The 27,673-nt window shown below is 39.8% G+C and overlaps 1 protein-coding gene across 1 annotated transcript in view; it reads left to right on the top strand.

Moving 5' to 3' along the window:
* NCKAP5 (NCK associated protein 5) overlaps nucleotides 1-27,673 on the top strand; it is a 1,124,153-nt gene that overhangs the window by 288,938 nt on the left and 807,542 nt on the right. The window contains 1 exon segment of the mRNA XM_029607891.1: nucleotides 4,091-4,154. Within this exon segment, the coding sequence (XP_029463751.1) occupies nucleotides 4,091-4,154 (64 nt within the window).

Below are 27,673 nucleotides of genomic sequence, written 5' to 3'. Positions count from 1 at the left end.
CTGCTAAGGTAGCATCATGCAACCTCCTTCTCTTTTGTTGCAAAACTTGTAATTAATTTGCAATTCTGTAGGGGGAAACAGAACAAGGAAATACGCTTCCTATTGGTGGTGAAGAGCAGACAAACTGCCATAAAACATTTATTGGAACAAAGTATACCTGTATAAATCTCGACAGGCAAAGAATAAAATTAAATAGGTTTATAAGCTTTTCAAGACTATCATAGTAAGTTAATAAAATGATCATATTGTGCTTTTTTAAATACACAATAGCAGCATGACATTTTTATATGCCTTTCCCAGTTCGCAATATTCTGTTGCTCCCACTGGCCTCCTCCCCCCCCCCCCCCAAAAAAAAAAAAAAAAAACATTTGTCAAATACTTTTACACAAATATTCATACATGGGACTTTTGTGCAAACATTTAAGCATTTGTGGAGTACTAACCCCACAAGGAAAAGAATTTAAATATATATAATTTCTTGAATCCCAGAATACATTTTTTTAATGTAATAAACTTTTATTAAGAACAAACATAAGTACAATACATTTTATCTGGTAGTAATTTCCAGTTCCACCATATAATATGGAATTGCCAAGCTAGTATAACAAGAGATGATGGTGGGCTTTAAATGACCTCGCAGAATTTGCATCTTATGAACTTCGCCCTATCCCCTCCACCCTTCCTTGAATAGGAACAGAGCAACTTTCTTGAGATTGTTGGAAATTATTTTAATTCTTAGTTCTACACATTCATTGATTGAGAAGATTCTGAGCTTGGGGGCATACTGCAGCTTGGTTCCTACTATAGGCCATTCTCACCATTCTATGTATAAATGCGCATGATGGCAACAAGTTTAATATAAGGGACCCAGATCTGGTGAAAAGTCTTTATAGCCTTTTCATCTTTTCCTTTCACTGTTTTAAAAGTTCCACAGTCTGTAAACAGTGCATTTGTATCCTTCAATGTGTTCCGTCTGGAGATTGTTTCCTAACCTTATAACATCTTGCAAATGGACTTATATCATGAACGTTGTTGCATACATCTAAAATAAATAGTTCAGCACTCTTAATAATATTATATTTTATCATCCTGCTCACCTCATCTATAACACCATGCCAGAAAGCTGTTATTTTACTGCAGGACCATAGACAATGCAGTAACATACCTCTGTCTCAACCTCATTTGCCACAGTTTCTTGTTTGTGCTAAATTCACTCTGTGCCCCCAGACTGGGGTTCTATATATCCTATGAGGACTTTTAAATTGCATTTTCCATAGGCAGAGAGAGTCTACTAGTTAAGGAGCTTTTTTTGAATCCTGCTGTAAGGCTATCCCTCTGCAAATTTTGTCCCACATCATTATGCCACTTCACCAACAGGCTTTCAGTATAGTCAACCCTTTATATAAATTAAGATAGTTATATTATCATTTGAGGAGGTTGCCATATAATGTTCATACTGGGAGACAACAAAGGCATCTGGAAATATGTGCAGGAAATCTTGCAAGTAATACCTTATCTTAAGGAGGCAAAACCTCCTTATTTTGATACCAAGTTGATCTTTTAGCTGCTGAGAGCTCATCTTTTATTAAATTACCCGTATCTTTTGAGGACTAGAAGATCCCATCTGCTAAAGACCTCTGATAGAGAAGTTGTCTTTGATAGGTAGAAAAGCAGAAGCAGTATAGGGGCATTTAACATCTGCCTTAGAGATTTCCATGCCCAACGGACTGAACCGAATGAGAGTGTTCCTCTGATTTTTCTCGGAAGGACTTGTGCTAGTATGCAATATGAATTTTAAGTTGAGTGACTGAGCCAATTGTTTTTCAGTATCTACCACAGAATAGCATTCAGTGTCAGTCAGCAAGTCATTAACATGTCTTAGAAGGCATGAAATATTGTTGTAGTTAATATCTGGCAAGGCTAATCCTCTGTCACAGCCTAGGCCTTTTTCCTTTCCAAATGAAATGTGAAAAGGCCTTATTAATCCTGATATGATCTTTTCTAGAAATTATTAATGGTGACATATGGAGTAAATATGTCCAGTTTGGAAGGATAAGTATTTTAATCATATAGATTCCTCCTGTTAAGGATACTACAGAAACTTGCCTGCTTGCCAGGCTTCTCCATACTTTCCATTAAAGATATAACATTTTGTGTATAAACCTTTGTTAAATCTCACGGGATCTTCACTCCTAAATACTTGATATAGTCCCCAGCCCATCTGAAATAGAAATTCCCCTTCCAATTCCCCACCTAAATCTAAAGCTTTTGACTTGTCCAGGTTAATTTAAAATCTTGAGATCCTGCTGAAGTCTTCTCTGCATCCTTGAGAAAGCAGTAAGATATCATCGGCAAGGAAAGCAAGTTTAGATACCACTGCTTCTACAGGAATGACTTTCCCCTCTTCAGAGATCTGCAATGTTTTTTAGGGGGTTCCATATTAAGAATAAACAGAATTGGTGAGAGCAGGTATCCTTGCCTGGTCCCCCTCTCCAAAGGAAATTCATCGGACATAGTACCGTTGGATAAAACTACAGCTACTGGGAGCCAATTAAATGCTTTATCTGCAACAATGCTGACCAGGAGATTTCTATCCTCTTACACTTCAGATGACACTATTTCAGTTATGGTTAGTATACAGCAAAATGTAGCTTGTCTACCAAGGACAAACCCCATCTGCTCTGGGTAAATTAGCTTAGACACTACCCTGATTAAATGATCTTCATATCTTGATCTAACAGTGAGAGAGGGTGATATGACCCAGGATCTTTTTAGATCCTTGTGTTTTAAGGAACTGTGGGGTACTAACCCAACAACTTAAATATGCATTTTATTGAATACCAGAAGCAATCTTTTTTTTTTTTTAATTTAGATATTATAAACCCCTTCCTCATTGTTAAGAAAATCTTTGAAGGATCCACAATAATGATGTATCATAGCATATGACATCGGTATTCTCCAGGACTAGTTTATTACATATCACGTGTGATATATTAGCATAAAAATAGAAGATTTGAGTCAAATATACCAAACACATCCCAGAAACCAAGAGCTAAGCAAGGCACTCTTCATCCTGTCCAGTTCTTGCTAACCGCACTACCAGTGTTTTAGGGGGGGTAGCAAACTCTGATTACCTGAGGCTTCGCACATTAGGGGGATCTCAACATTTTGTGGCTAGGTGAAGTTTTTGCTAGGAAGTGGCTCTCTTGGAATTTTAACACTCGCCTACCTAATCCCCCCCCCCCCCCCCAAAGAATTTTAAAAAGATCCAATAGAAATGCAATTTATATTCATTGCACCCACTTCCTTATTCCTACCTAATGTACCCTATTTCTTATCTGTTGGCTTACAGTGTCCCTCGTATCTGTGTATCCTGTCTGTATATATCCATTTACTTATGTACCTCTGTGCCATGTTACATTATGCAGTCCACCTTGGGCCTACCTTTAGGAAGAGTTAGAGTCTCAAATGCTAAATAAATGTTTCTCTTTGACAATTCAATGAGTAAAAAATACCGATTATATTTTGTCCCAAATTAGACCATTTGAAAACTACCTTTTGTGTTCCTAGATATTTTGCAACATTTGATTTTAGGTAACCAAAGCCGAGTGGCTGTATAGAGCAAGGGAGGGGTGGGGGGGGGTGGGGGGGAAGGTTACTTGACAAATGGCCTCTGCATTTTGGGATCGCGAGGGGTGTGTGGCAAACAGGCACAATGCAAAGTGGTGGAATTGGTGAGGTGTGAAATTTGCTCTGATTTTTTTTATTTTTTTTTTGGAAAAGAAAAAAACCTCTTCCTGCTTTTGTGGTCCTTGCCCCTTTGGTTTTGTTTCATTTCAAGAGGGTCATGAATTGCTTCCATTTTATTAAAGTGCGGCGCGTTTTCTGACAGTCTGGTAAAAAAACAAAAAGAATCTGTAACCATGCACTCCTCTCTGATTACCCGCATATACATTTTTTTAATAAGAGAGGAGGCGGCTCTGCAGGAGTTACCTGAGTGATATGCAGGAATGTTAGTGTCATGCAGGCAATTCATTCTTCCCTGCGAGTGAAAAATGATCCAACTATTCATGTTCTTTTGTTTCCTCAGGGAGAAGCTGGCGGTGGCCGGGTTGCAGCGGGAGGTTGCACGAAGCAAAAGCGAAGGGACAATGGTAAAGCCTCAGCTTTTATATTTCAGAATTCCGGTTACTGTGGGCTGCAGAACAAAATGAAAGTGCTCCAGCCGGTCGCTGCAAGTTTCAGTACATTTTATCTTGCATCTGACACATTTTGAATTATTAATCTTATAATGACTTAATGATATTTTCCTAGATGATGTGTTTGTGACATTGTTTGGATAACCTGGGAGCCTGCCAGAAAATGACCCTACAGGAAATTTTATTGGGGGAAAAAGAAAAGCCTGCTGTGCTTTTGTGAAGAAATCAGATTTGTTGTTGGGTGGAAAAGGGGGTGAATAGGAGAGCAGCAGAAGAGTACTCTAAAAGATGCTGAGTCTTAATGCAGCATTTGAACTGTGTTGCTACCATGGCCAAATTTGTAATTAGGACATTTTAACCCTTTTATACAAAGCCAAGTAAGAAAATTGTAGTTATTGTCATGCATCCAGAATTTAGATGTACTTATCATTTCGTTCACAGTTTAAAAGAGAGACTTTACTGTAAATGTAATGATGATCTCTGTGGAAAAGGGAATATATGCTTTTGCAGTTAAAGTTGCCCCTGAAAATGTTTCGGGCACAGATATTAATATTTTGCTTTAGAACAAAATATTACCACTCTGATTATAACTTGTATTTTGTCCTCCCTTTGCTTAAATGTTAAGTCGGGTGCCCCCTGCTAATACAGGCTGTACTATGGTTCAGAATTCCCAACAGGGTTTTATTCAAATAGGTCCTGGTATACATGTTGCAGGAGTTAAATGTGAGTTACAGGTTCTCTTCCCTCAAACAACTAGAGATTTCAGATTCAAACACTTAATGTAGAATTGGATACAACAATTACAAGCCAAGATCTGGTCCAGTTCAGGTTATTCAGTTATATGCAACACATTTCTAGATATAAAAACTCGCGGGTCTCCTCCATGTTCAGTCCTCTAGCCCTCAAATTTATGGGAATGTCTCATGGAGTCCCAGTACCGCTTTAGAGGCCCAGAGGATCTGTCCGGGTCACAGATCTAGGCTTTAGACATCCAGTCGCCTAGGTACCCTGTATAGCCTGCCAGGTGGACCCAGCTACGTGTGCATGTGCATTTCATCTGGGAATTCCATACAAGATCCTCCTACTTAATGCAACATCCCCACTCCCCTCATATCTTATTGTAAAGTAGTGAGGCTGTTGCTCAAACATCTGGCCATATATATATATATATATATATATATATATATATATATATATATACTCTTTGTCCTTGCTGGATGGTACTCTGCCACCACAAACTTGCTGCCATTGACCTGGCCAGTGATTGCTGTATGATAGATACATTGGAGCCCATTTAATCTACTAGAAAAGCTTGTCTGCCCATGATGAATTTTGAAATAGCATAATGTTGTTGTCTTTCTGCTTTACTTTTTACCCATTCAGTCATTTGTGACCTTTTGCTCCTATTAGAGTCTGAGAGTGTAAAATGTTAGTATATTCAATATTAAAGCAGTACTGTTAGTTCGATTTGTCAGAATAATAACTTGCATGTTTCTTAGCTCTCTGTCTTCGTCCTTTGGTCTTATTCTTAGAACCCCTTGCTTTTCTGTGAACTGTTTTAACTTTTGCATAATTTAACATTGTTTTGAAATCATAGCTATGCAGTTATTAAATATCCCCTATCCTGCTTCCAGGCTAGAACTATTCAGGTTCTGTTCAGATGTTACAAGTATCGGTGTGGCGCTTTTGTGGAGTTCTAGCACTGATATCCCCTCTTGAAATGAAAAGGAGATCATAAGGCGTTTTTTAAATTGCCATTTGAACGTATCTAAAAAAAAGGCTGACAGTACTGGCTGCTTTCTGGTATCATTTTACACCTGTATTTTTGTGTGTGTGTGTATTGAAGGGTATTAAGTCTCACTTATTGTGACATAAATATGTGGTTGCTCAGCTTCAGTAAAATCAATGCAACATTCCTACTCTTTATGAGAGCGAAGGCAAGTTATGTGATATGGCAGGAAAAGCATGTGAATGTGTGTCGGGGCTGGGCAAACTGGTTCAGCTTTTATCCCAGCTGCCTTCATACTTGTGAAGCTGAGGTTCCAGTGTGGTGTTTCGTATCCAAATCACAGCCACGCCTGTCCTGAAGTAGTTCAATGTAAATCCTACTCCATTGGTCTCAGTATGTCAAACTTCTAGTCTGACCGTGCCTCAACACTTTCTCATTTCTTGTTCTCAAGTCTGGACAGAGGGTGACTCAGAAGTGGGATGCTCACTTCTTGTCTACCTGCTTTCAAAAGATGTTGCTGCAAGCCAGAAGCAAGGAAAAAGAGCTTGGAATGAAGAGAAATCTTGCCACATACCTTTTACTCCCTTCCCATCACTTGCCCACCTGGGTGAATCTAGGCCACTTTTCTCTTAGGTTCCCAGGTAACTCACATTAAAATCTGAGCTCAAGCAAAATGTTGAGCTGGCTTAAAATATTCAGATTTTGATGCCAGCAAAGTTGGAACTGGCTTGGAAAAAAATGGAGAATTATATCTCTGGCAAGACTAATATGAACCACCATTGATTCAATGTCATGACTGGCTTGCCCCCATGCATTCTATATCCGTGGCCCTGGCTCAATCTGGGACATGAGATGGTTGCTAGAGTTCTGGTCAGGGGAGAGGGAAAGAAGAGAAATCTCCAGGATTCTCCAGTAGGAGAAGTATATGCAGTGCTAACTCCAGTTAATTGCAAGATTAAAAAAAAATACTGGATTGCAGTTCACAAAAACTTCTTTTCTTACTTAGAGGTAGATAGATAAGTATTTACAACAGAGTATACTGTGATTCTGCTTCTCTTTGTTAGAAGGCGGGTTTGTGTTGTAAAGTACTTCTTTTCCTTCAGCACAGTCTCTACCTACTTCCAACCCAGATGATAACTTCCAAGAGAGTACTGGGCTTACCAACCATTGGGAACACTCAAGGGAAAAGCAGTTTCTTCCCATATAAGTATAAATGGTCGGTATCACATGATGTATGTTCCACATATTTTATACTTCTTGATCCTAAACTGGATAGATCAAGTCCAAAGGCATGCATAGGAGGATCTGAATTCTTCAGACCTGATTCGGGGCCGACTGGTTCTTCTCTCCTCTACTGTCCCAAGGCAGAATTCTTCTGCTCATCTCCTGAGAGGGGAATCAGAGCCAAACTGAATTTTTCCCAACAAGGGCAACTCTGCTCCCTCTACTGCCAGGAACCGCTTGCTGCACTCATTTTGCGGTATATGCGTAGGCATATACCGCAAAAAATCAACTTTACATTTTAAATAAGTTGCTGGGCATAATTTTGTATGTTAGTCAATGTATTTAAATTTTAATGCAAACATCTGAATTAAGGGGAAAACTTCTGTAATACCATTAACATCTGTTAAACATTACATGTTTACCCTTTTATAAGGGCAAAGGGTCTTTAAAATATGCATCTTTAAAAAAACAAACAAACCCCAAAAAAACAATTTCTCCCCATCTCAGCTTTTTCTTATTATCACCGTCCTGACATTCCCCACTGCATAGAAGCACTTTACCTAACATTTTACTACTGGTAATTCAGTATTCATTTTCTGTTGAAGTGGGGAATAAGGATTAATTTACTCCTAATTTTCTGAACTGAACACCGAGCTGAAAATTATCCAACAGATAAAAGCAATCACTAGAGCTGAGTGAGTTACTGTGGAGTACAGTCATTAATATTTATGTAGAACATAATTTAGTTTCATTTATAAAGATATACATCCATTTCTTTCTTGAAATATACTGCCACAAATATTACAGTTTACGCGCAAGTGTTTAGTTTAGGATAGGCCATACATATAATATCTTTTTGTCTTTTTGTATTGCTTTTTTTTGTGATTTTTGCAGTATGCAGAGGAAATGCTAATGTGTTGCTTGTTAGACCTGATGCATAATGCTCAGTAATACTGCAGAATCTAGCAGACAAAATATCACAGTATGTTTCCTGCAGATGGAGAGAAAAGACCTCAGCCTGTGAAAACTGTTGGTGTTGCTTTTTGACTTAATGTAAACGATTTACTTTTCTATAAAGATCCCTACCCCCCCCTACATGTTGATTAGTCATATTGTTAAATATCTTGGTACTCTGCTGCTCTTAGCATGAGGAATTTCCGTGTGATTATGAATATGAAAGTAGCATGTCTTTCAGATTTCACAAATTTTTTTTAAGAACATATTCTTAGAGAAGTTATTGCACGTACTCTTTTAAAATTTGGTATGGAGGTGCTAAGGTCACAATAGTTTTACCCCATTGACATATACCTGATAATGGTAATTGTACACTTCATTTAAACATTCGTTTTCAACTTGTACGAAATGTGCTAACTGCATGCTGCTGTTTCCAGTGGGATGACATTTTCATATTTTGGGCAGCATTAGAATCTTTGTTCATTGGTAGGTTTGGACGATGCTGCTCTTTACATATAAAAAAACAAAACAAAACAGAAATCTTGTTTCACAGAAGTCCAAAAATCCATGAACTGCTGGTTTAAAAACAAACAAACTGCAGAGTATAGTTACTCTTGAATAGTCCTACAGGGAGGAGATAGGCCAACATCTTGAAGAGTAATGGTGCTTTCCAAATATGTATTTTTTTTTTTTTTAGTGATAAAATGGTATATAGGGTCATTGAATAGTGCTTAATGTGTGCAGTATGTCATCCTTTCTTCTTGTCATTTCTCACATTTTGCTACTCTCATCTGCCCATCTTGTAATTTGAATTCTGCTTCAGGTAGACATTTTACTGTGGCTCTCAAATTGGGTGCATTGAGATGGGGGAGAGGTACAAGATGTTTGGTGTGGTGATGTAGCTTTAGTTTTAGATTTCCCTTTTTGGGTAGAGGGAGAAGGTGGTTATAGAGAAGAAGGGGGCCACAATGTACAAAGTTCAAGAAACACTTCATAGAGTATCCTTGGTACCTTGATCCTTTCTATATAAATACAGCATCAAGGTTTGATTTTTTTTTTTTTTCTTGACAAGATACAGAAGCATTCATTCCAACCACTAACAGCAGGAAACCACGTAATCTTTTATAATCATCAGAGTTTCTTGGTTCACAGTTGTCAGGTGCCTCTTGGTATTCATTTCCAAGATTTCAAGGGTTCCTATCTCCATTACTGCACCAAAACAATTAGCATCTCCTATGTGCTGACTTTAGGTGCAAAGTTCTTATGCATTTCCTGTAGCTCTCTATGTAGCAGCATCCTCACCTGCAGTACATCCTTTGAATTGCAGGCTTTTTGAAATCCAGTCTATTTCCCTCCTTCTTTCCAGTTCATTTTCCTTGAAATTTTAACTTTATTTTTGTAAATCTGTGCATCAGCTAAACTGCAAGAATACTTGACTCACTGAAGGCAAAACTGGAAGATTTTTTTATTTTATGCTTTTTAATGTTTGAGACTGTGGGCTGCTGCTTTTACATATTTTACTGCATTAATTCAAAAACTTTATTTCATCTCTGGGTTGGCTGGGGCAAGGGGGATGTTGCACAGGCAGCGTGCCCAGCCCTTCTTCGCCCCCCCCTCAGGGGAGAGTAAATAGTGGTAATTGCTTTTGTTTGGACAGATTCAGAGCACATGATTGCAGGGATCTGGAAGGAGCACGGATGCATAGCCTCTAGCCTAGGACCAGGTTCCTTGAGGGGAAAGAGTGGGGATGAACTATTAAAACTAGGGAACACATACCGGGGTGTTTGCGAATGAAAGTTCATGGTGCCAGATCCTATCTCTGGTTTTCATTGAGCTGGAAGTAAAAGGAAGCAGATAGAAATCGCCAAATCAAAAATAAAAAAACCTAAACAACCCCTCCCTCCCCCCCCCCCCCCCCCGAAATAATGCTAATAGGTTTACTTCAGGCTGATCCCATATTTTTTGTTCATTGGCAGTGCTATGTGTGCTGATAGCCAGGAGATCAGCGTTTGATTCCTGAATCTGACCTCCTTTGGTTGGCTGGGCCCTGGGGACATTTGGAAGACAGTGCTCAACTGCTCATAGTCCCTGGGTGGCAAGGATGACGGAGTAAAGGGTTTCATTGTGCAAGAGCAATTTCACAATGGTCAGGTATAGGTAGGTGGTGGGTTGGAGAAGGAGTTAGTCTTGCAGTCTGTGTCCCCCTGCGGTAGTCAGGTTAGATGACTGGGGGGCAGGAATAAAATGAAAGGGGGATGGGAGGAACCCTGTGTATTTGCAAATCAGGACTGAATGCCTGCTGTACTCCCAGTAGAGGTTGGTTCTGACTGAGCTGGAAAACCTAGAAGAATAGATAGAAAAACTGGAATCAGAAAACCCAAACAAAAGTCTTTGTGGTTTATTTGGCAGTAAGTTTTATAATTGCCTCCCTTGGTGCAATTTCTGTGGACTTTGCTCCAGTTTTTAAAGAGAATGTAAATGCTTAGTTTCACTTGAAAAAATATCCCAGGAAAACTACCTGCACACATTTTTACACCTTCGAATTTCTGTGGATAGCTTTCCCAGTGTAAAAAAATTACACATTTCAAGGTGAATTTTCAAAACTTTATGCGCACAAAATATAGCATATTCGTTTAAGTGGGCTCTATTCGCGTAGTCTTTATTTTATAAAAGTAAAAAATACGTGTGTCCTGTTCACTTGCATGTACATGGATTTAAAAAAGGGTCAGTTCTAGGGATGTTCTGGTGCAGGGCATAAGCATGTAAGCTATTTTAAGAGACATGTACATTTTCCAACTTACTCATGTATTTTTGTACCTGCTAATTATCTGGTGAAAGTGATATTAAATGGGTTTATTGTGCAGTTCTGACTGGGTGGGAGGTCTCTGTGGACTGGAAAGATTTTAGGCTGAAGAACCAGGCGGGTCTAGATGAGTTGGAGAACGACTGGGTTAACTGGTGGTCTAATTGGTAAACTGGTTACTTTTCTTGACATGCGCATGTTTTAAAATTGGCCAACTTGCGTGAGTTAGTCTGCACTTGAGCGAGTAGGCCCTAGTTTTTCATGCATAAAATATATGCATCTGTTGTGATGATATAGTGGAAATGGTCTCAGCCTTTAAGTATAAGACAGGAAAAGTTTGAAGCAGAAGGTCAAGATGACTACTCTATCAAGTCTACATCCCTCCAGGTTCCCCAGCATCTAGTTTAAGAAAGGTGGTGCAGGAAAGATTCAAAGGGAGGCTCCAGCAGCCCATCTATAGGCTACTAGTTCCCAGAAAAGGAACCAGAGAATTAGCACAATAAATACGGAGGGGAGCGGGTGGAAAGAAAGGAGGGTGCCTAGTCTAACCATGGAGTACAGTGCTGAGGAGGAGGAGACATTCCAGTTTTTAAGCTAAGTCTTTTTTTTTTTTCCTGAAAAACAGCAAGGAAATTGCTGCTATTTTTCTTGAATTTAAGAACCTGTGTACGAAACAGCAGGTTCTTAGACTTTTGGATTAACGTAATAGGACCACTGCAGAATGTTAGCTTTCATACAGCACAACTCATAAGAAAGCCAGAGAGTGACAGCTCTAAAATATAAATTAAATAAAAACAAGGAGAGAAGAAAGAAGGATTAGAGTAGGGTCCCCACAACTGGGGACCCTACTCAAGCCTGTAGCCAATTTCAAGGAAGGGAGTTTGTGCTTTACTTTTAAGTTTAAGGTTATTGATTGGAACATAGTTTGGGGGATCCAAACATAATATTATGGGTCGTGGAAAGGTTGAGAAATGCCCACACAAACATACTAGACTGAAGCTACTTTAATTGGTGGTGGTGTAGTTTGCATGTGTGTTAATTGGTTAATTTGGGATTTGAAACCTCTTATGTTTGTAATGCTGACTTACAGTAGTTAAAGTTCATTGAAACTGTGGTGTTGGAAAACCTTGAACATTAAAGTTGGAAATGTATCCAGTCATTAATTCTGCAAGCCACTTCATTAGGACTCCAGACTGTGGGGATTATGCTGGCCAGTCCCTTGGAAACTCTGGCATGGAATTCCCTTGATTTGTGTGTAGATCAGCCCAGGTTTAACAGGACTATGACTTGCACTTTTCTCCTCGTGATTGGGACGGGTTGGGAACTCAAAGTCTGAGCTGCTTAAGCAGTAAGAATACGTTTCAAACCATTGTTACTTCTATGGTCCAGTGTTAGCAGTTAATTTACTGTAAAAAAAGAAATTTGGGAATTGAAGTGTGGCTTTCTTTTGAGTCATTGAGGGCTGGAATGGTGCAAGGGTTTTAGGAAACAGTAGTAGGACATTACAAGAGCTGCCACAAAGAGACGAGCCCAGTTCCAGATTTTGTTTTGGTTGAAAGGGAGAGATCCCCACACTAGTATCAAACACATAGCTAAACTGGATAGATTGGAAGTCAGTCTTTTGCATAGATCTTACTTCCAGATTGAGACCAGTGGTAAACTCGTGACACTAAGAGTTAGCCACATGCTAGGGATAAGAACCCCTTTGCCTTATTGTGAGAGGTTTAAGACTTATGAGCAGGGAAGGGTCTGGCAATAGAAAATTCATTGATGTACAGAGGGCATACCACCTCCTTAAAGTCTTAAGAACCATAACATGAAATTGGCACTCTGACTGTAGAAATCAGCCCAACAGATGCCCTGAGACTATGCCTCACATCCATAATATATATTTAAAAGGGGGGGGGCGTAAAGGATACACATTCAATCCACTGATATACGTGGTTTCAGACATTGCATGATTGTGCATAATCATATGTTGCATGGTAGAATTGTACATATTTTATAAAACATGCCCGTAAAATATGCACGTGTTATAAAATAGTATAGCAAATATGTGTCCCCATATAGACGCGTTTAAGGCTGCATGCGCAGCTGTTTTAAAGTTATACTTATATATTTTTTTAAATTCAAAAGTACGGGCGTAAGTGCAAAACCCTTCCCAACCCTGCCCCTGGGATAGCCCCTTCTCACGGCGGGTAAAGGTACGTGTGTAGAGGCGCTGCAGACATGAACAAAGGAAAGGCCCTTTTCCGGGGATAAAGCATGGTTTTACCTGCGGCTATGATGTTAGACCTAGGGAAGGTAGTTTTCAGTGTTATCTGTTACAAGCTACTACAAAAACCTCAGAACGAGGAACAAAATTTAAAAAGTAGAATGAACCAGTCAGTTACAGGTCAGACACAACTTTGAGCCCAATAAAAAAACAGTTTAACCTTGATCCTACTAACATATTTTACATCACAATTTTACCAACTGGGATCCAAATGGACCCCATGCAGTTTTGTTTATTGACCTCGAAAATCATTGTCATTGAACATGCCTTATTTATTTCAATATTGAAAAACTGATTCGGTGTCATTATGTTCCGATCGCTCTGATATGTGATCATCCTCATCAGAGTTGTCTATATCTGTCTATATCTGGCACCTCCAGGTTAAAGCACCTTCAAGCTTTAACCCTGTCTCACTATCGTATATTTTATAATTATTACCTGCCTTTATCTTCCTTCCAGCTTATGTTAAGCTTCCAAGTTCTCGATTCCCGTTGATTGTAACTTTGACTTATTCCTATCTATTGTTATCTTCTGTTTACCTGAATTGTTCCTTCAGTTATACCCTCTGTTAAATGTAAACCGATCCGATATGGTTAATTACTATGAAGGTCGGTATAAAAAACTGTTAAATAAATAAAATAAATAAATAAATATCTTCAAAATCAGTCATCGTTATCTTCAAAAATTGCTTTCAGAACACCTGCAGTAGAATACTGAGCATATTTCTGCCTAGAAGACCCTCTTGTAGACATTTTTACTGACTGAAAATGCAAAGAATCAGTATTTATACATTTTTAAACTTGTTTAATTGAAAGTCGCAAATTCTGGGGTCTTTTTGGACTCCAAATAATAAATAGCTGCTGTAGGAAGAATAAAGTAGAATAGTTTAGAATAACATTTCAATCAGACTTACTGTAGGCTACGTGACAAATTCCTAAAATGGCGGCTGAAAATAATTTCTTGTGTTTATATAGCAGAAACACAATAGTGCATGGGGTCCAATTGGACCCCAGTTGTTAGGATGAAGGTTAAACAAGTTATCATCAATGTTGGTAACATAGCTTGTTACAGGAGTGATACATACATTACAGGAGGAAGATTGGGCATCCAAATGGCAGATGAAATTTAATGTGGACAAGTGCAAGGTGTTGCATATAGGGAAAAATAACCCTTGCTGTAGTTACACGATGTTAGGTTCCATATTAGGAGCTACCACCCAGGAAAAAGATCTAGGCATCATAGTGGATAATACTTTAAAATTGTCGGCTCAGTGTGCTGCAGCAGTCAAAAAAGCAAACAGAATGTTAGGAATTATTAGGAAGGGAATGGTTAATAAAATGGAAAATGTCATAATGCCTCTGTATCGCTCCATGGTGAGACCACACCTTGAATACTGTGTACAATTCTGGTCACCACATCTCAAAAAAGATGTAGTTGCAATGGAGAAGGTACAGAGAAGGGCAACCAAAATGATAAAGGGGATGGAACAGTTCCCCTATGACGAAAGGCTGTAGGGGTTAGGGCTGTTCAGCTTGGAGAAGAGACGGCTGAGGGGGTATTTGATAGAGGTCTTTAAGATCATGAGCAGTCTTGAATGAGTAGATGTGACTCGGTTATTTACACTTTCGAATAATAGAAGGACTAGGGGGCATTCCATGAAGTTAGTAAGTAGCATATTTAAGACTAATCGGAGAAAATTCTTTTTCACTCAAAGCACAATAAAGCTCTGGAATTTGTTGCCAGAGGATGTGGTTAGTGCAGTTAGTGTAGCTGGGTTCAAAAAAGGTTTGGATAGGTTCTTGGAGGAGAAGTCCATTAACGGCTATTAATCAAGTTTACTTACGGGCGGATTTTAAAAGCCCTGCTCGCGTAAATCCGCCCGGATTTACGCGAGCAGGGCCTTGTGCGCCGGCGTGCCTATTTTCCATAGGCCGCCGGTGTGCGCAGGTCCCGGGGTTTTTGGAAGGGGGCGTGTCGGGGGCGGGACACGATGACGCGGCGTTTTGGGGCGGGGCGTGGTGTATATATATACATCATTAACTTAAAATTAACTTAAAATTAAATATATTAATACAAAATATAATACAGGAGAAGTCCATTAATGGCTATTAATCAAGTTGATTTAGGGAATAGCCACTGCTATTAATTGCATCAGTAGCATGGGATCTTCTTAGTGTTTGGGTAATTGCCAGGCTCTTGTGGCCTGGTTTGGCCTCTGTTGGAAACAGGATGCTGGGCTTGATGGACCCTTGGTCTGACCCAGCATGGCAATTTCTTATGCTCTTAAGACCAGAACTACAGCTCTTTGTAAATGAAGGCAATAAGAAGGCAACTTTCCAACCAGTTGCCCAAATGCAAAGTTCATGGAGTTTTTGTTTTGTTTTGTTTTGTTTTTTACCTGAGGACTTTGCACCAGTTTTCAAAGGGAAATTTTTCCTCTTTTGAAAATTGCCTAAGGAAATAACGGCCGGATTTTAAAAGGGTTACGCGCATAACTTATGTGCGTAACCCTTTTAAAATCCCCCCTGCGCGCACCGAGCCTATTTTGCAGAGGCTCGGCGACGCGCGTAAGTCCCGGGGCTTCGCTGGTGGGGCGTGTCGGGGCCGACGCGTCATTCAGGGCGTTCTGGGGGGGGGGGCGGGGGCGTGGTGCCGTGGGCATTTCGGGGGCATGGCAGAGGCCTCCAAAACGGGTCCCGGGCCGGGGAATCGCGCACCAGCAGCCTGCTGGCCCGCACGAGTTACGCCTGCTTCTGGCAGGTGTAACTTTTAAAAACACAGGTGTGTGTGTGTGTGTGTGTGTGTGGGGGGGGGTGGGTTAGGTAGGGGAAGGGAGGGCAAGGTGCGGGGGGGTGGAAGAAAAGTTCCCTCCGAGGCCGCTCCAATTTCGGAGCGTCCTCTGAGGGAACGGGCAGCACGCTCAGGGCTTGGTGCGCTCAAGGTGCACAAATGTGCGTGTATCTTATAAAATCCCGCATACTTTTGTTCGCGCCTGGTGTGCAAACAAAAGTATGCGCGGGCGTAGATTTATAAAACGTACCCCTATGTGTGCAGAAATTTGCACCCATTTTTTTGTGCATGTACTTTCCCATTTAAAAGCCTCGTGTACTTGCAAACCCCTTTCCAACCTCACCCCCTGGGAACACCTCTCTATAGTGCAAGTAAAATTATGTATATAGTGCCAGTGCGTGTATAACCTTATCCACATGTTGGGTGGGCACTTTTCAAGGACGCTATTTCTGTGGGTAAATGGCCATTTATTAATGGAATTGGCTTTTGAAAATTGCTCTCTAAAATTGGACGCGTTTGCCTAGAGCCCTCGCTGAAGGGTGACTTTATAAATGTAAAATATAAATAAAAGATATCATGGATTAAAATAAACATATACTATACTAGGTATTCTGTCAAATATATTTTTTAAATAATTGTAAAATTTATATTTTATATAATTGTGAATCAGTAACCTTTCCTGAAGTGTTGCTATAGGAATTTAATTAGAACTATACCTAAAAGCCCTTTGTCCTAAGGTTCAGACCTAAATAGTAAAAAATAATTCTAAGAAGGGTAATTGTCACAAAGATCTTTGATAAACAGCCCACTACAACTAATATAATCAGAATAATTATTCTCCAAAGGCCTGAATGGAAAGCCATGTTTTAGTTATCTTTTTAAACTGAATATGAGTTGTTAGTGTGTCCTCCACATTTAACAGTATTGGTAGTTGGAAAGAAAAGGTGTCTTTTGTAGTGTGGGCAATGGCAATGTACTGTGAGCAGGATGCAACTGACTGGGAGATGCATAAAGCGATAACTGAGAATGAAGGTATACAGGACCACTCCCTGAAGAGAGCCTTTAATGCCATAGTAGGCTTTTAAATTGTACCTGCCCAAATGTTGATAGCCAGTGTAGAATAAGCAAAACAGGAGTAATATGATCTCTAGGACTTGTCGCCCAACAGCAGCCTAATGGAACAGTTTTGAATTAACTGAATCTTTCAAATGGATTTCACTGTAAATCCTGTCAGTAAACCAGGTGAGGAAAAAAATCAATGCTTGGAGTACAAATGTTAAATCCAGTTTACGCAAGACATTCGAAATCTACTGAAAGGATTGCAAGAAGAAAAGACGCTTTTGAGATGTAAGGTATTATGTGCCTCTATTGTACCCCTTCCCAACCCTGCTCCTGGGAACGTCTCTCCATAGTGCAAGTAAAATTATGCATGTAGAGCCACTGTGTGTAACTTTATGCACACGTTGAGTGGGCACTTTTCAAGGATCTAATTTTTTGTGGGTAAATGACCACTTGCCCTCTAAAATTGGTTTGTCCAGAGCTGAAGGATCAATTTTATAATTTATAAATAAAATATACCATGGATTAAAATAAACCTGTACTGAAAGGGCCTAGGTATTCTGTCACATAGTACTCCTATACTCTAGGCACATTTTTTTAAATTACTATAATAATGTTATTCAGTAAAAGTAAAGAGTTTAAAGCTTCCTCTTGGGATTCTCTGTTTAGATTTAAACAGAGTTTATTTTTGTGCCAGTTTCCCACATACAGCCTTTTTACCCTGATTTAATAACGCAGTTTGTGGAAGAATTAACCATATATCATTTGCAAAATAACATATATGGTTTACAATTTTTCTAACATGTGTTAGAGGCTATATATATATATATATTAAACATGAATGGTGGATGTATTAAACCCTGGAAGGAAACCAAGCTTTAGAACCTAAGGAAAGTAATGGTAGTATCCCAGCCTTACACGCTAATAATGATCCTTTAAAAATGAGTTAAATCCCTAACACATGACCCACCGAGTGCTCATTTTCGTGCATTTGAAAACTATAAACGCTTGCACAATCAGTAAAAAAAAAAAATAAAAAAAAAATATATTGCAATAAGTTGAATCTTCCTGACTCTTAATCATTTCTGCTGACCTTAAATTTCTGATAATTTGACATCTCCCCTGCCTCTTCAGTTTTCCTAAAAAAATTGACACCCTAGAACCACATTTTCTTGCACATGTACTTGTACTGTATATATTCCTGTATTATGCTGACTTTCAGTGTCTGCTTGTGGTATCTCATGGCTTAAAGACTCTGCTATGTATACAGGTCACTTTTTTGATTACCATTGTGTTTTGAGCCAGATTTTCACATTCGGTAGCTTGTACTGTAATATTTACTGTACATTAGCTTGTACTGTATTAGGTTATCAACCAGTGTCAGCCTGTGGCATCTCATGACTTGGAACCTTTGCTACATCTACAGATCACTTTTTTTTATTGTCATTTGTTTTTGAGCCACTTTATCAACCTCCAAATTCACTGGGGGTTTTTTTTTTTGCCCATTTTCAAGCATGTGGTCAGTAAAGAGAAACCACTGTTATCACAGATTGTACTGTCAAAACTTTGAAATAATTTGATGAAATGCTTGTCTGTACTATTTATAAAGCGTCAATTTTTACAAAAATATTCTTTCAATTATAAAGCTAAACCATAGGTGCACGAAAACATGCTCATGGTAGTTCTAGGGTGTTGCCACGCCCAGTACATTTTTGTTTTTACTGTACATGTACAGTTGATCTTTTGAGTTCTGTTTTTAAGGATGTTTTGCATCTAGTTTTGTTTTATGTTCAATTTGTTTATATTTACTGTCAGCTATCCAAAATACTACAATGTTATTGAAAATTGTAAACAGTAAAGAAACTACTGTATCAGCAAAATGTAATTAACTTTTGTCTGTACTTATTACAGAGCATCAGTTTTTACATGAAAATTATGTTTTTTTCTTTCAGTTATAGAGTCTAAAACATAGGTGTACGAAAACATGTACGCTGGTTATCCTAGTGTATAGACAATTTTGGTTTGTTTAGTGCTAAACCAAAAACAGGCATTAAAGAAGGAAGGTTTGGTCAATAGCGTCAAAAGTGACACTTAGATCTAAGAGAATTAATGCAGTTGATACTCACTCTAAATACTGAATCAAATTTAACATACTTTCTTATCTATGTGATGGGACTTTGCTAGTCACTAACATTTGTTCCCAAGTAAGTTTACCATCATAGGCAGTGTGAGGGGATTTTTGATATTGGGGATTCTTCCCCTTGCCATGATGCCACCTTTCTGAAGGAATGCCTTCATTGGGGGGTATAGTCCACTGGAGCATGCTCAGTGAATCATTGAGAAGGAGATATAGAGAGGGTTAGTAGCTGATGAGAAGGAAAGAAGCTGGAGATCATCCCTGGATCTCAAGCAAAGGAGTAGGAGTTTGGCTGTTTGAGTCATTGCCTCACCCCTGGGGGCTCTTGATCTGCAGTTGGGGAGCTGGAGGAAGGAGAAGGTGTGTTTAGATATTTTGATCTTTTTTGCCTAAGCAATCTGAGAAGAAAGGGTGAGAAGAATTTTGGCACTCTTGACCAGAGAACTCGAGAAACCTGAAGGTTAAGAACATATGATATGCCATACTGGATCAGACCAAGGGATTGGCCATCAAGCCCAGTATCCTGTGACCAATGATGGCCAATCCAAGTCACAACTACCTGGCAAGTACCCAAACATTAAATAGATCCCATGTTACTGATGCAGGCAACAAGCAATGGCTATTCCTTATTGATTATAGCAGTTTATGGATTGTTGCATTACAGTTTGTTTTTGACATTGGAACCCTGTTAATATTTTTAGGCCTGGGGATCTTTTTCCACCTTTTTGACCAGTGCATGCTAACTCCAGTTAGCCCACCCTTTGAGGGCAGGATTTCTGTTGCATGGATGGTGGTACAGGAGGAAGGAGACCAGCAAGGAACCTTAAGATGGAGGAAGAAACTGTTTTGTTTTTTTTCTCATTTTAATATTTTTGATGCTGTTCCTAATGTTCTCCATTTTGACTTGGATACTAATTTTCCATTTAAATTAAAGTTTTTAAATTTTTTTTATACCACCAGGACCTAGTTTGATTAATTTCTATAATGCCCTGGTTGAATGGATGGACATTGGAGCGATTGGTACTTAACCCTTTTGCTACTTGTTTCCTCTTTACTCAAATTTTGGGACCTCATCCCATTGGAGCATGAACCGTCAGGCCTAAGAGTGACTTTGACTATACCAGGGGAGCCCAGGAAGTTAGCTTCTCCCTCATCACTGAACTTGAACCCTGGCATAGTAGCTCCCCGGTTGATGTCCACAGCATAAGCTGGGGACAGACTATCCCTGAAAGGCCATGTCCACAATGTAAGTTTTGAAAGTAGTGATAAATTTGACGCAGGATGGTTTAGGGCTTTTGTAGTTAAAAGAGGCAGGCAGGTGTTATTAAATAAGTTAGCACATTTATTAAGATCTAAACTAGACTTAAAAAAAAAAAAAGAGGGTGGTTCAATGCAACCTTTTTAAAGCAGAAGAAAAAAAAACTCAGGAGTTATAGGTTTCAAGTGATGAATCCAATAAATTCTCTTGCCATTCCTTTATCAGCCATATTGGACCTGGGTCCAGTGGACAAGTGGGAAACTTGATCTTACCCAATATTCCTTTTAAATTTTCAATAGACAAAGCTTTAAATTTGGTCAAATCCCCTGAAAAGCTTTGTCTGGTAATGGAGAGCTCATAGGACCAGAGTCATGGGATGGTGGAGGGTAGCTTGGTCAATCTGATTTCTAATCTTATAGACTTTCCCAGTGAAGTAATTACTTCATTTCACAGGTAGACTATGGTAATGATCCTGAACTAATAGTGCTGGGTTGGAGGAAAAAAAATAATTGACAATCAAAAACAACTCTCTGTTTGGGTTATTGGCCTTGATGATCCTCTGGAGCAATGGTTCTCAACCTTTTTTCTATCAGGATACACCTGAGAGATGATGCTCACAACACATGACCATCATCTGACTAAATATAAACACATACTCTGCATCCACAGGAATCTCCCGCTTCCTAACAATGAGTGCAGAGCAGAAATAAGACATTTCCCTGTACAACTCGCCATACAAAACGATATTCTGATTCTGGTGACATCTCAATAAAAGCAACACAAACTCCTCCTACCTGGTACATTGTAAAATAATACAAAACCTGGAAAAAACAAACAAACCCCACTCTGTGCATGTTTATTAAACCTGCCATACTGAAGCAGCACTAACTCCAGGAAATGAAACAGCAATAGCCCTACCCATAAAAAGGCAGCAGTTCACCACCAGTGCAATATCATATTGAGAAAATACAACAAATAAGACTTACACAAATCCCTACATGCTAGTAAATTATCTCATGACAGTCATACACACACAAAATACAGACAGACCTTTCATCTAATCTAGATTAAAATACCACAAATTACAAATGTGGAAACAAAAGCTGGAATGAAAACACTAAGGCCTTCTGCATGCAGTGCAAAACTGGAGAACTAGAAAAAGAAATATATTTCCTTCTACACCAAGAGGTAGATTTAAAAAAAAAAAAAAAAAAATGTGCGTGCATCCATGTGCTCGCGCTACCCGACACGCACACATGAACATGCAATTTTATAACATGCGCGCGCTGGCACACGCATGTTATAAAATTCCTGGTCAGCGCGTGCAAGGGGGTATAATTTAGCAAATTCACTTGGTGACGCATCTGGGCCTTCCCCAGTTCCCTCCCGGTCCACTCCCGGCACTTACACGCGTCCCAGGTTTTTAAAATCTACCCCTAAGCAAAGTTCAAAGATAGAAGAAATGCATATTCTCAACTCTTGTATCCCGTCACTCCCCTCCATGGCCCCATCACCCCTCACTTCTCCCAGCTACTCAATCGTCCTTCACATGCTCATATCCTTGTCCAGCATTTCCGACACCCCCACCCCTGCATCCTCTTCCCTGTGCTGCCTCTCTCCCCTGCTCAACTCTCCCTGCCCTTCCCTCTCTCCTTTCCTACCCAGCATATCTCTGACCACTTCTTTCCCAACCCTTCCTGTTCAGCATCCCCTGACCTTCCTTCTCCCCTAACCCAAAAGGCCCCGCATCTCCATTTCTCCCTCCACTTCCATCTCTCCTCCGATCCCAGCAGCCCCCAGCCCCTCCTTCCTTCACCTCTCCCTACCCAGCAACCCCAACCTCCTTTCCCCCACCCCTTTCTACCCAGCAGACTCCTGGTGTCCTATCTCCCAAGGCCTTCCTGCCCAGCATATTTCTTCATTCTACTGGTTCCCAGCCAGCAAAAGCCTTCAGTCCAATCCAGATTCTCCCTCCCACTTTTTTTTTTTAATTTTTATTTATGTATTATACAATTTACATTCAAGAAATAATAACTTGAATATGTAACAGCAGGAATCATGAAATTAACAATAAAGGAAAATAATTCACCTATCTGGCCTTAATCTTATCCCTGCTAAACCAAGTCCACATTAGAGGGGGAAGGATTCCAATCACAACCTTAATATCAAAGTTTAAGGAAAAATGATCTGACTACACAGAGTGAATAATACAATATATTGTAGAAGTTGCAAACATTTTACGATTACTCATCTAATCATGGGTTAGGAACAAGAACAGAGGGAGTTTTGTCTGCTAGAAAAGTAGATAATTGCTCAGGTATATAAAACACACAAGAATTATTATGGAATTTAATAACACATTTGCAAAGAAATTTAAGCAGCATTTTACCAGCAGCAGATGAGAGCAAGAAGCATTGAGAGGAGGAAGATGAGGCAGTGGATCTACAGAGCATGCACCTTTCTCCCTTACGCTCCTATTTTCATATCTAGGCCCCATGGGGTGAAGAGATCATCAGTAGCCTCACTACCAGGCCTGGCAGAGGAAGATAAAATTCGTGTCCTGCCGGACCCATATGAACAGGAGCTGGTGATATCTCACACTGATCTGGGTGAAAGAGAAGGGAATAACCTCCCACAGGGTCAGGAAGAGCAGAAGGAAGCAAGAGCAGCTTCCTGTCATACCCAATAAAGGAGAAATCAGCCAACCCCTGTCCAGACTGGAGGAGGAAAGAGCAGCTTTCTGCTGGGTCTGTGACCTCGTGACACACTAGTGTGTCTTGTCACACCTGTTGAGAACCACTGCTCTGGAGAATAATGCTTTTTTTTTTTTCTTCAGTAGAATACAAAGTGATTTCCTGGCATGCTAATTAGTCCAGACTAGAGTTAGATTTCCTCTGCTTTCTCTCCAATGGTTACTTTTTCAGTTTTTGCAACATATACTGTAAGTCACAGAAAAACCACAAAGAATTCCCATCTGTCCTCACAGCTAATTCCTTAATAGAAGCAATCTGATCAATAACTCTTGAAGTCTCTCTTTTTTTCCCCCAAGGTTTTACTAAATCTTCTGTTGAAAGTTCATTTAATTTGCTAAAAAAAAAAAAAAAAAAAATGCTCATAAGTAGTTTTTGTGCTTTGGGCTGGTCAACTTCTTAGGTATATCAGATTTTATAATGTATTTGTTTATATCTTTGATCACTGAATAAACAAGTTACATCATTTTTCATGGGACCCTTTTTCCATTCTTGAGCTTTTTGCATGGTGGAGGGAGGAGGGAATTAACTTAAAACCAAAACAAACCTGCCTTTTGTTTTGTTTTTTTGGGTTTTTTTTTTTTTTAAGTTATTTCTTTCGTTAAAGAATATTTGAATTAAATTACAGCATTTGGTTCAGATCTTCAGCAGGATGGCCGTGTTAGTCTGGTGTTGCAAAAAAGGAGGTGGGTAGTACCTTATAGACTGACTAATTTATTATGAGCTTTCGAAGGCAGAGTCCACTTGGTCAGATGCAACTGACGAACGTGATTTGGCTATAATTGCCCTTATAGTTGACAACTGGTTCATTCTGAAACCAGCAAGAAAACCAACAGTTAAACAAATAGATATCATAGATTATAACTGTGGTATGCAGCAGTTGATAAAGTCTTGTGGCTCGTTTTTTGATTTCCATTGATGTACCAAAGCATTTTTTTTTTCCTCATTTTGTGTCCATGGGGGAGGGGAAGGAATGACTAATATATCTGAGAGTGCCGAGGAGGTCCATGTTGGTCAGAACTAGTTTATCCTGGGCTACAGAATGATGAGCCTGAGTTCACAACCTCCTTGAATGTTCCTGCCATGTAACACATCCCTTCCTCCCCTCCTGCTTCCTGTGTATATCAGTCATTGCAGTGATGGCCCTTGGTGAGCAGCCACACTCAGTAGCTCCTTCCTGAACCCAGAATGTCACATTTTTATTTTATTTTAGTAAATTACAACTATAGTACACTTTAAGTATAGTAGAATAAATATAGTTATTTCTAGTGCTGCCTGTTTACTTTGTTGGAAAAAAACTGCCTAGAATTAAGTCACTGAGGGCTGGACTAATGGCTTAGTGGAAGTGCTGTGCATTACTAGGTGGAGATTGCCTGCTTTGATCTTCCAAGTTGAGTGTTCCTATCCTTGCATTGTCTGGGGCTGAGGATGCTGGTGGTAATTAATTTCCAAATATATATATATATTTTTTTTTAAAAATCTAAAATGGGTTTATACAATTTTGACTTAGATATATTCCAGACTTACACAAATAAGATTGTATTTTGAGTGGTTATGGATGGGGAGCAAGGGCGTGATTTTGTGTGCTGGATAAAACTTTTTTTTTTTTTTTTTTTTTTTTTTTTTTTAAATCATGGCCCTTATTGCAGGTGAATTAAAAACATTTTTATTTTGTATATTAAGGGGGCATTGATTTTCAAAGCCATTTATTTGTATAACCCAGTTATGTGTGTGTAAATGGCTCTTACAAAATAGTCCGAGGCTCTGTGCACTTACAAGTGCGTGCTTAACCTTGTTTTATGAAAACTGCAAAGAGACATTCTGGGGGTGTGGTATAGAGTTGGAATTTATATAATATTTTATTTATTTGATTTGATTTGTATTCCTCTTTTCGGCACTTGAAAGTGAATTACATTCAGGTACTATAGGTATTTCCCTGACCCCAGAGGGCTCACAGTCTGTGTCATTATTCAAGCTGCATTAGGACTCTAATGTGCATTGTATCGTGTATATTGCTCAATATTTTGCATCTCCTTGCCCAGATACCCTCCCCCCACTACAATGATCTTTTCTTGCATGCGATTTGCAGGACAAATAATGCAAATGTATGCAAAGAAGGTCATTAAGCAATTTGATGCTAATATTTTATCATGGTCGACTAAGAAGGTGGTCAGCCATGATAAAATAACACCTCCTAGGGAAGCATTAGATGTTCGGCGGGCGGCCTGGGGCCTTAACCAGGTCCTATGGCTCCTGCTGCACATTTAAAGAGGCCATTAAAAAAAAAAAAAAAAAAAAAAAAAAAAAAGGCCAAATGGAGAGGTTGAGGGTGGTCAGTGCTCATCCCTGTTTCAGCCTGAGGGTGCTTCTACCAGTGGCTCTGCCTCCCTAAAAATGAAAAATAAGGGCAAATATGCACATCACAGCTCCCCCGAAGTCTTACTCCTGGCCCCCTGAAGGCTCCAGGCAAACATCCTCCACTCCCCCTCTAGAGCACCCCGTACCTTATTCTGGATCCTGCGTTGGGGGCAGATGAACCCTTGCACCCATCCCAGTCAGTGCCATTTTCCAGAATGGCACAGACCTGACCTTGCCTCAGCCATGTGATTGGGGGTAAGGTACGGGATCGGATTGGAAAATTGCGCCGACCGGGACAGGTGCGTGGGTGCACCCATCCCCGACTTGGGATCCAGCACAAGGAGCAGCAGTGGGATTTGAACCCTACTTTTTTATTTAAAACTTACGACTTCTGAGGAGGGGGTGTAAGTTTTACATGGGTTTATCTATATGCATGCCAGCCCAGTTACCCATACATTTTCAGAGTCAACTGTATGCGCATTAGTCTGCATTTTCAAAGCAAGCTTAAGCCTGCATGTACAAGTTATATGCACGCTTTATAGGCCTCTCCTCACACTTAGAAACCGACCTCCATAAGGATATTTTTCAAAGCCATTTCTGCAGGTAAAGCCGAGTTTTACCCCCACAGGGGCCGATGCCATGAAGTGTGCCCAGTCTAGCACACGTGTTTACATGAGTTTGGATGTGCGTCTTGGCACGCTAGACTAGCATCCGATGCAATAAGGAGATTAGCAAGTCCAAACACATCCCAAACAAATGTGTAGTTGCTAGTGCCCATCACATGTAAAGTCCATGTACATGAGGTTATTAGCCATTACCCCCAATGCAGAAAATCGCTGGGTGCCCTATGCACACTTTTTAACACGGTAAATTTAACTCCAGCCCTGGAGGTGGCGTAAAAGCAATCTGTGAGTCATGGGCTCATGAGACATTGCAAGATATGGTCTTCTGTAGTTCCTCCTACTTAGTATCATTGTGACACTTAAATTTACTGTTTGCGGGGTTGAAAAATAAATGTATATTGGCTTGATGTAGAAGTAAATTAAAATTCTTCAATACGCTTATTTTAGACTCTCATAGCAAGGAATACTAAGCTATGGGCGTCTTCAGCAATCTCAGTAAAATCAACCAGAAGAAGCGGGATAAAAACAGATGGTCGTATTGAGTGCCCATTGCAATTGTGGGGGCTCGATACATTTGAACACTAGGGCTGCACAATTCCACCTTAGTGCATCTTTTTTTATGCAGCCCTTCATTTAAATACTACATCAGGTGCCCAGTGGAAGTGGCTGCGTGCATGTTAGGGGAAAACAGGCACTCCAATATGAGCGCCTGTTTTTAATGCACATCTTACTGCATCAGCCCAGAAATGTGCTTTTAAAAAACTGCCTTCCGTGTGTGTGGGTAAAAGCATTTGCAGGACCTCTTTACGTGTCTTTACCCACAGTAGGGGGAAAGGGTTCCAGGGGGGAGGTGGGGGGAGGTGCGGGGAGGGGTTTGCACACATTGGCAGGTATAAATGTGTGCATGTTCTTCTCTGCGCCCCCCCCCCCCCCCCCCCCCGGATAATTTTCAAAGCAAAAGTATGCATCTGCTTTGAGTTCAAGAATGTATTTTAAAGTCCTTTGGGTAAAAAAGTAGCTGCAGATTTCACACCAGTGTGGGAAGTTTTGAAACTTTTACCGCCCACCTGGCCAGAATGAACTAACAGTCAAGGAAATGCTAAAAGAAATTGGGGAAGCTAACAAAATCAGCAGCACAATAATAATGAGTGATTTCCATTACCCCAGTACTGACTGGGTGAATGTTACATCAGGACATGCTAGAGAAGTAAAGTTCCTAGATGAAATAAATGACTGCTTCATGGAGCAGCTGGTACAAGAACCAATGAGGGGGAAACTATTTTAGAGTTGTTCCTCAGTGGAACACAGGATTTGGTGAGAGAGAGAAGTTTTGGAGCCACTTGGCAATAGTGATCACAGCCTTATCAAATTTGACTTAAATAACTGGAGGGAGCGCAAAAAAGAAAACTACTTCGACAGTATTTAACTTTCAAAAAGGCGACTATGATAAAATGAGGAAAATGGTTAGGAAAAAACTGAAAGGAGCAACTGCTCAGGTATGGATGTTGTTTAGA

This window comes from Rhinatrema bivittatum, chromosome 6 (assembly GCF_901001135.1).
Source record: "Rhinatrema bivittatum chromosome 6, aRhiBiv1.1, whole genome shotgun sequence".
In the NCBI taxonomy this organism is placed as follows: Eukaryota; Metazoa; Chordata; class Amphibia; order Gymnophiona; family Rhinatrematidae; genus Rhinatrema; species Rhinatrema bivittatum.
The sequence above is the reverse complement of the archived record's forward strand: the minus strand, read 5'-3'. Positions and strand labels throughout refer to the sequence as shown.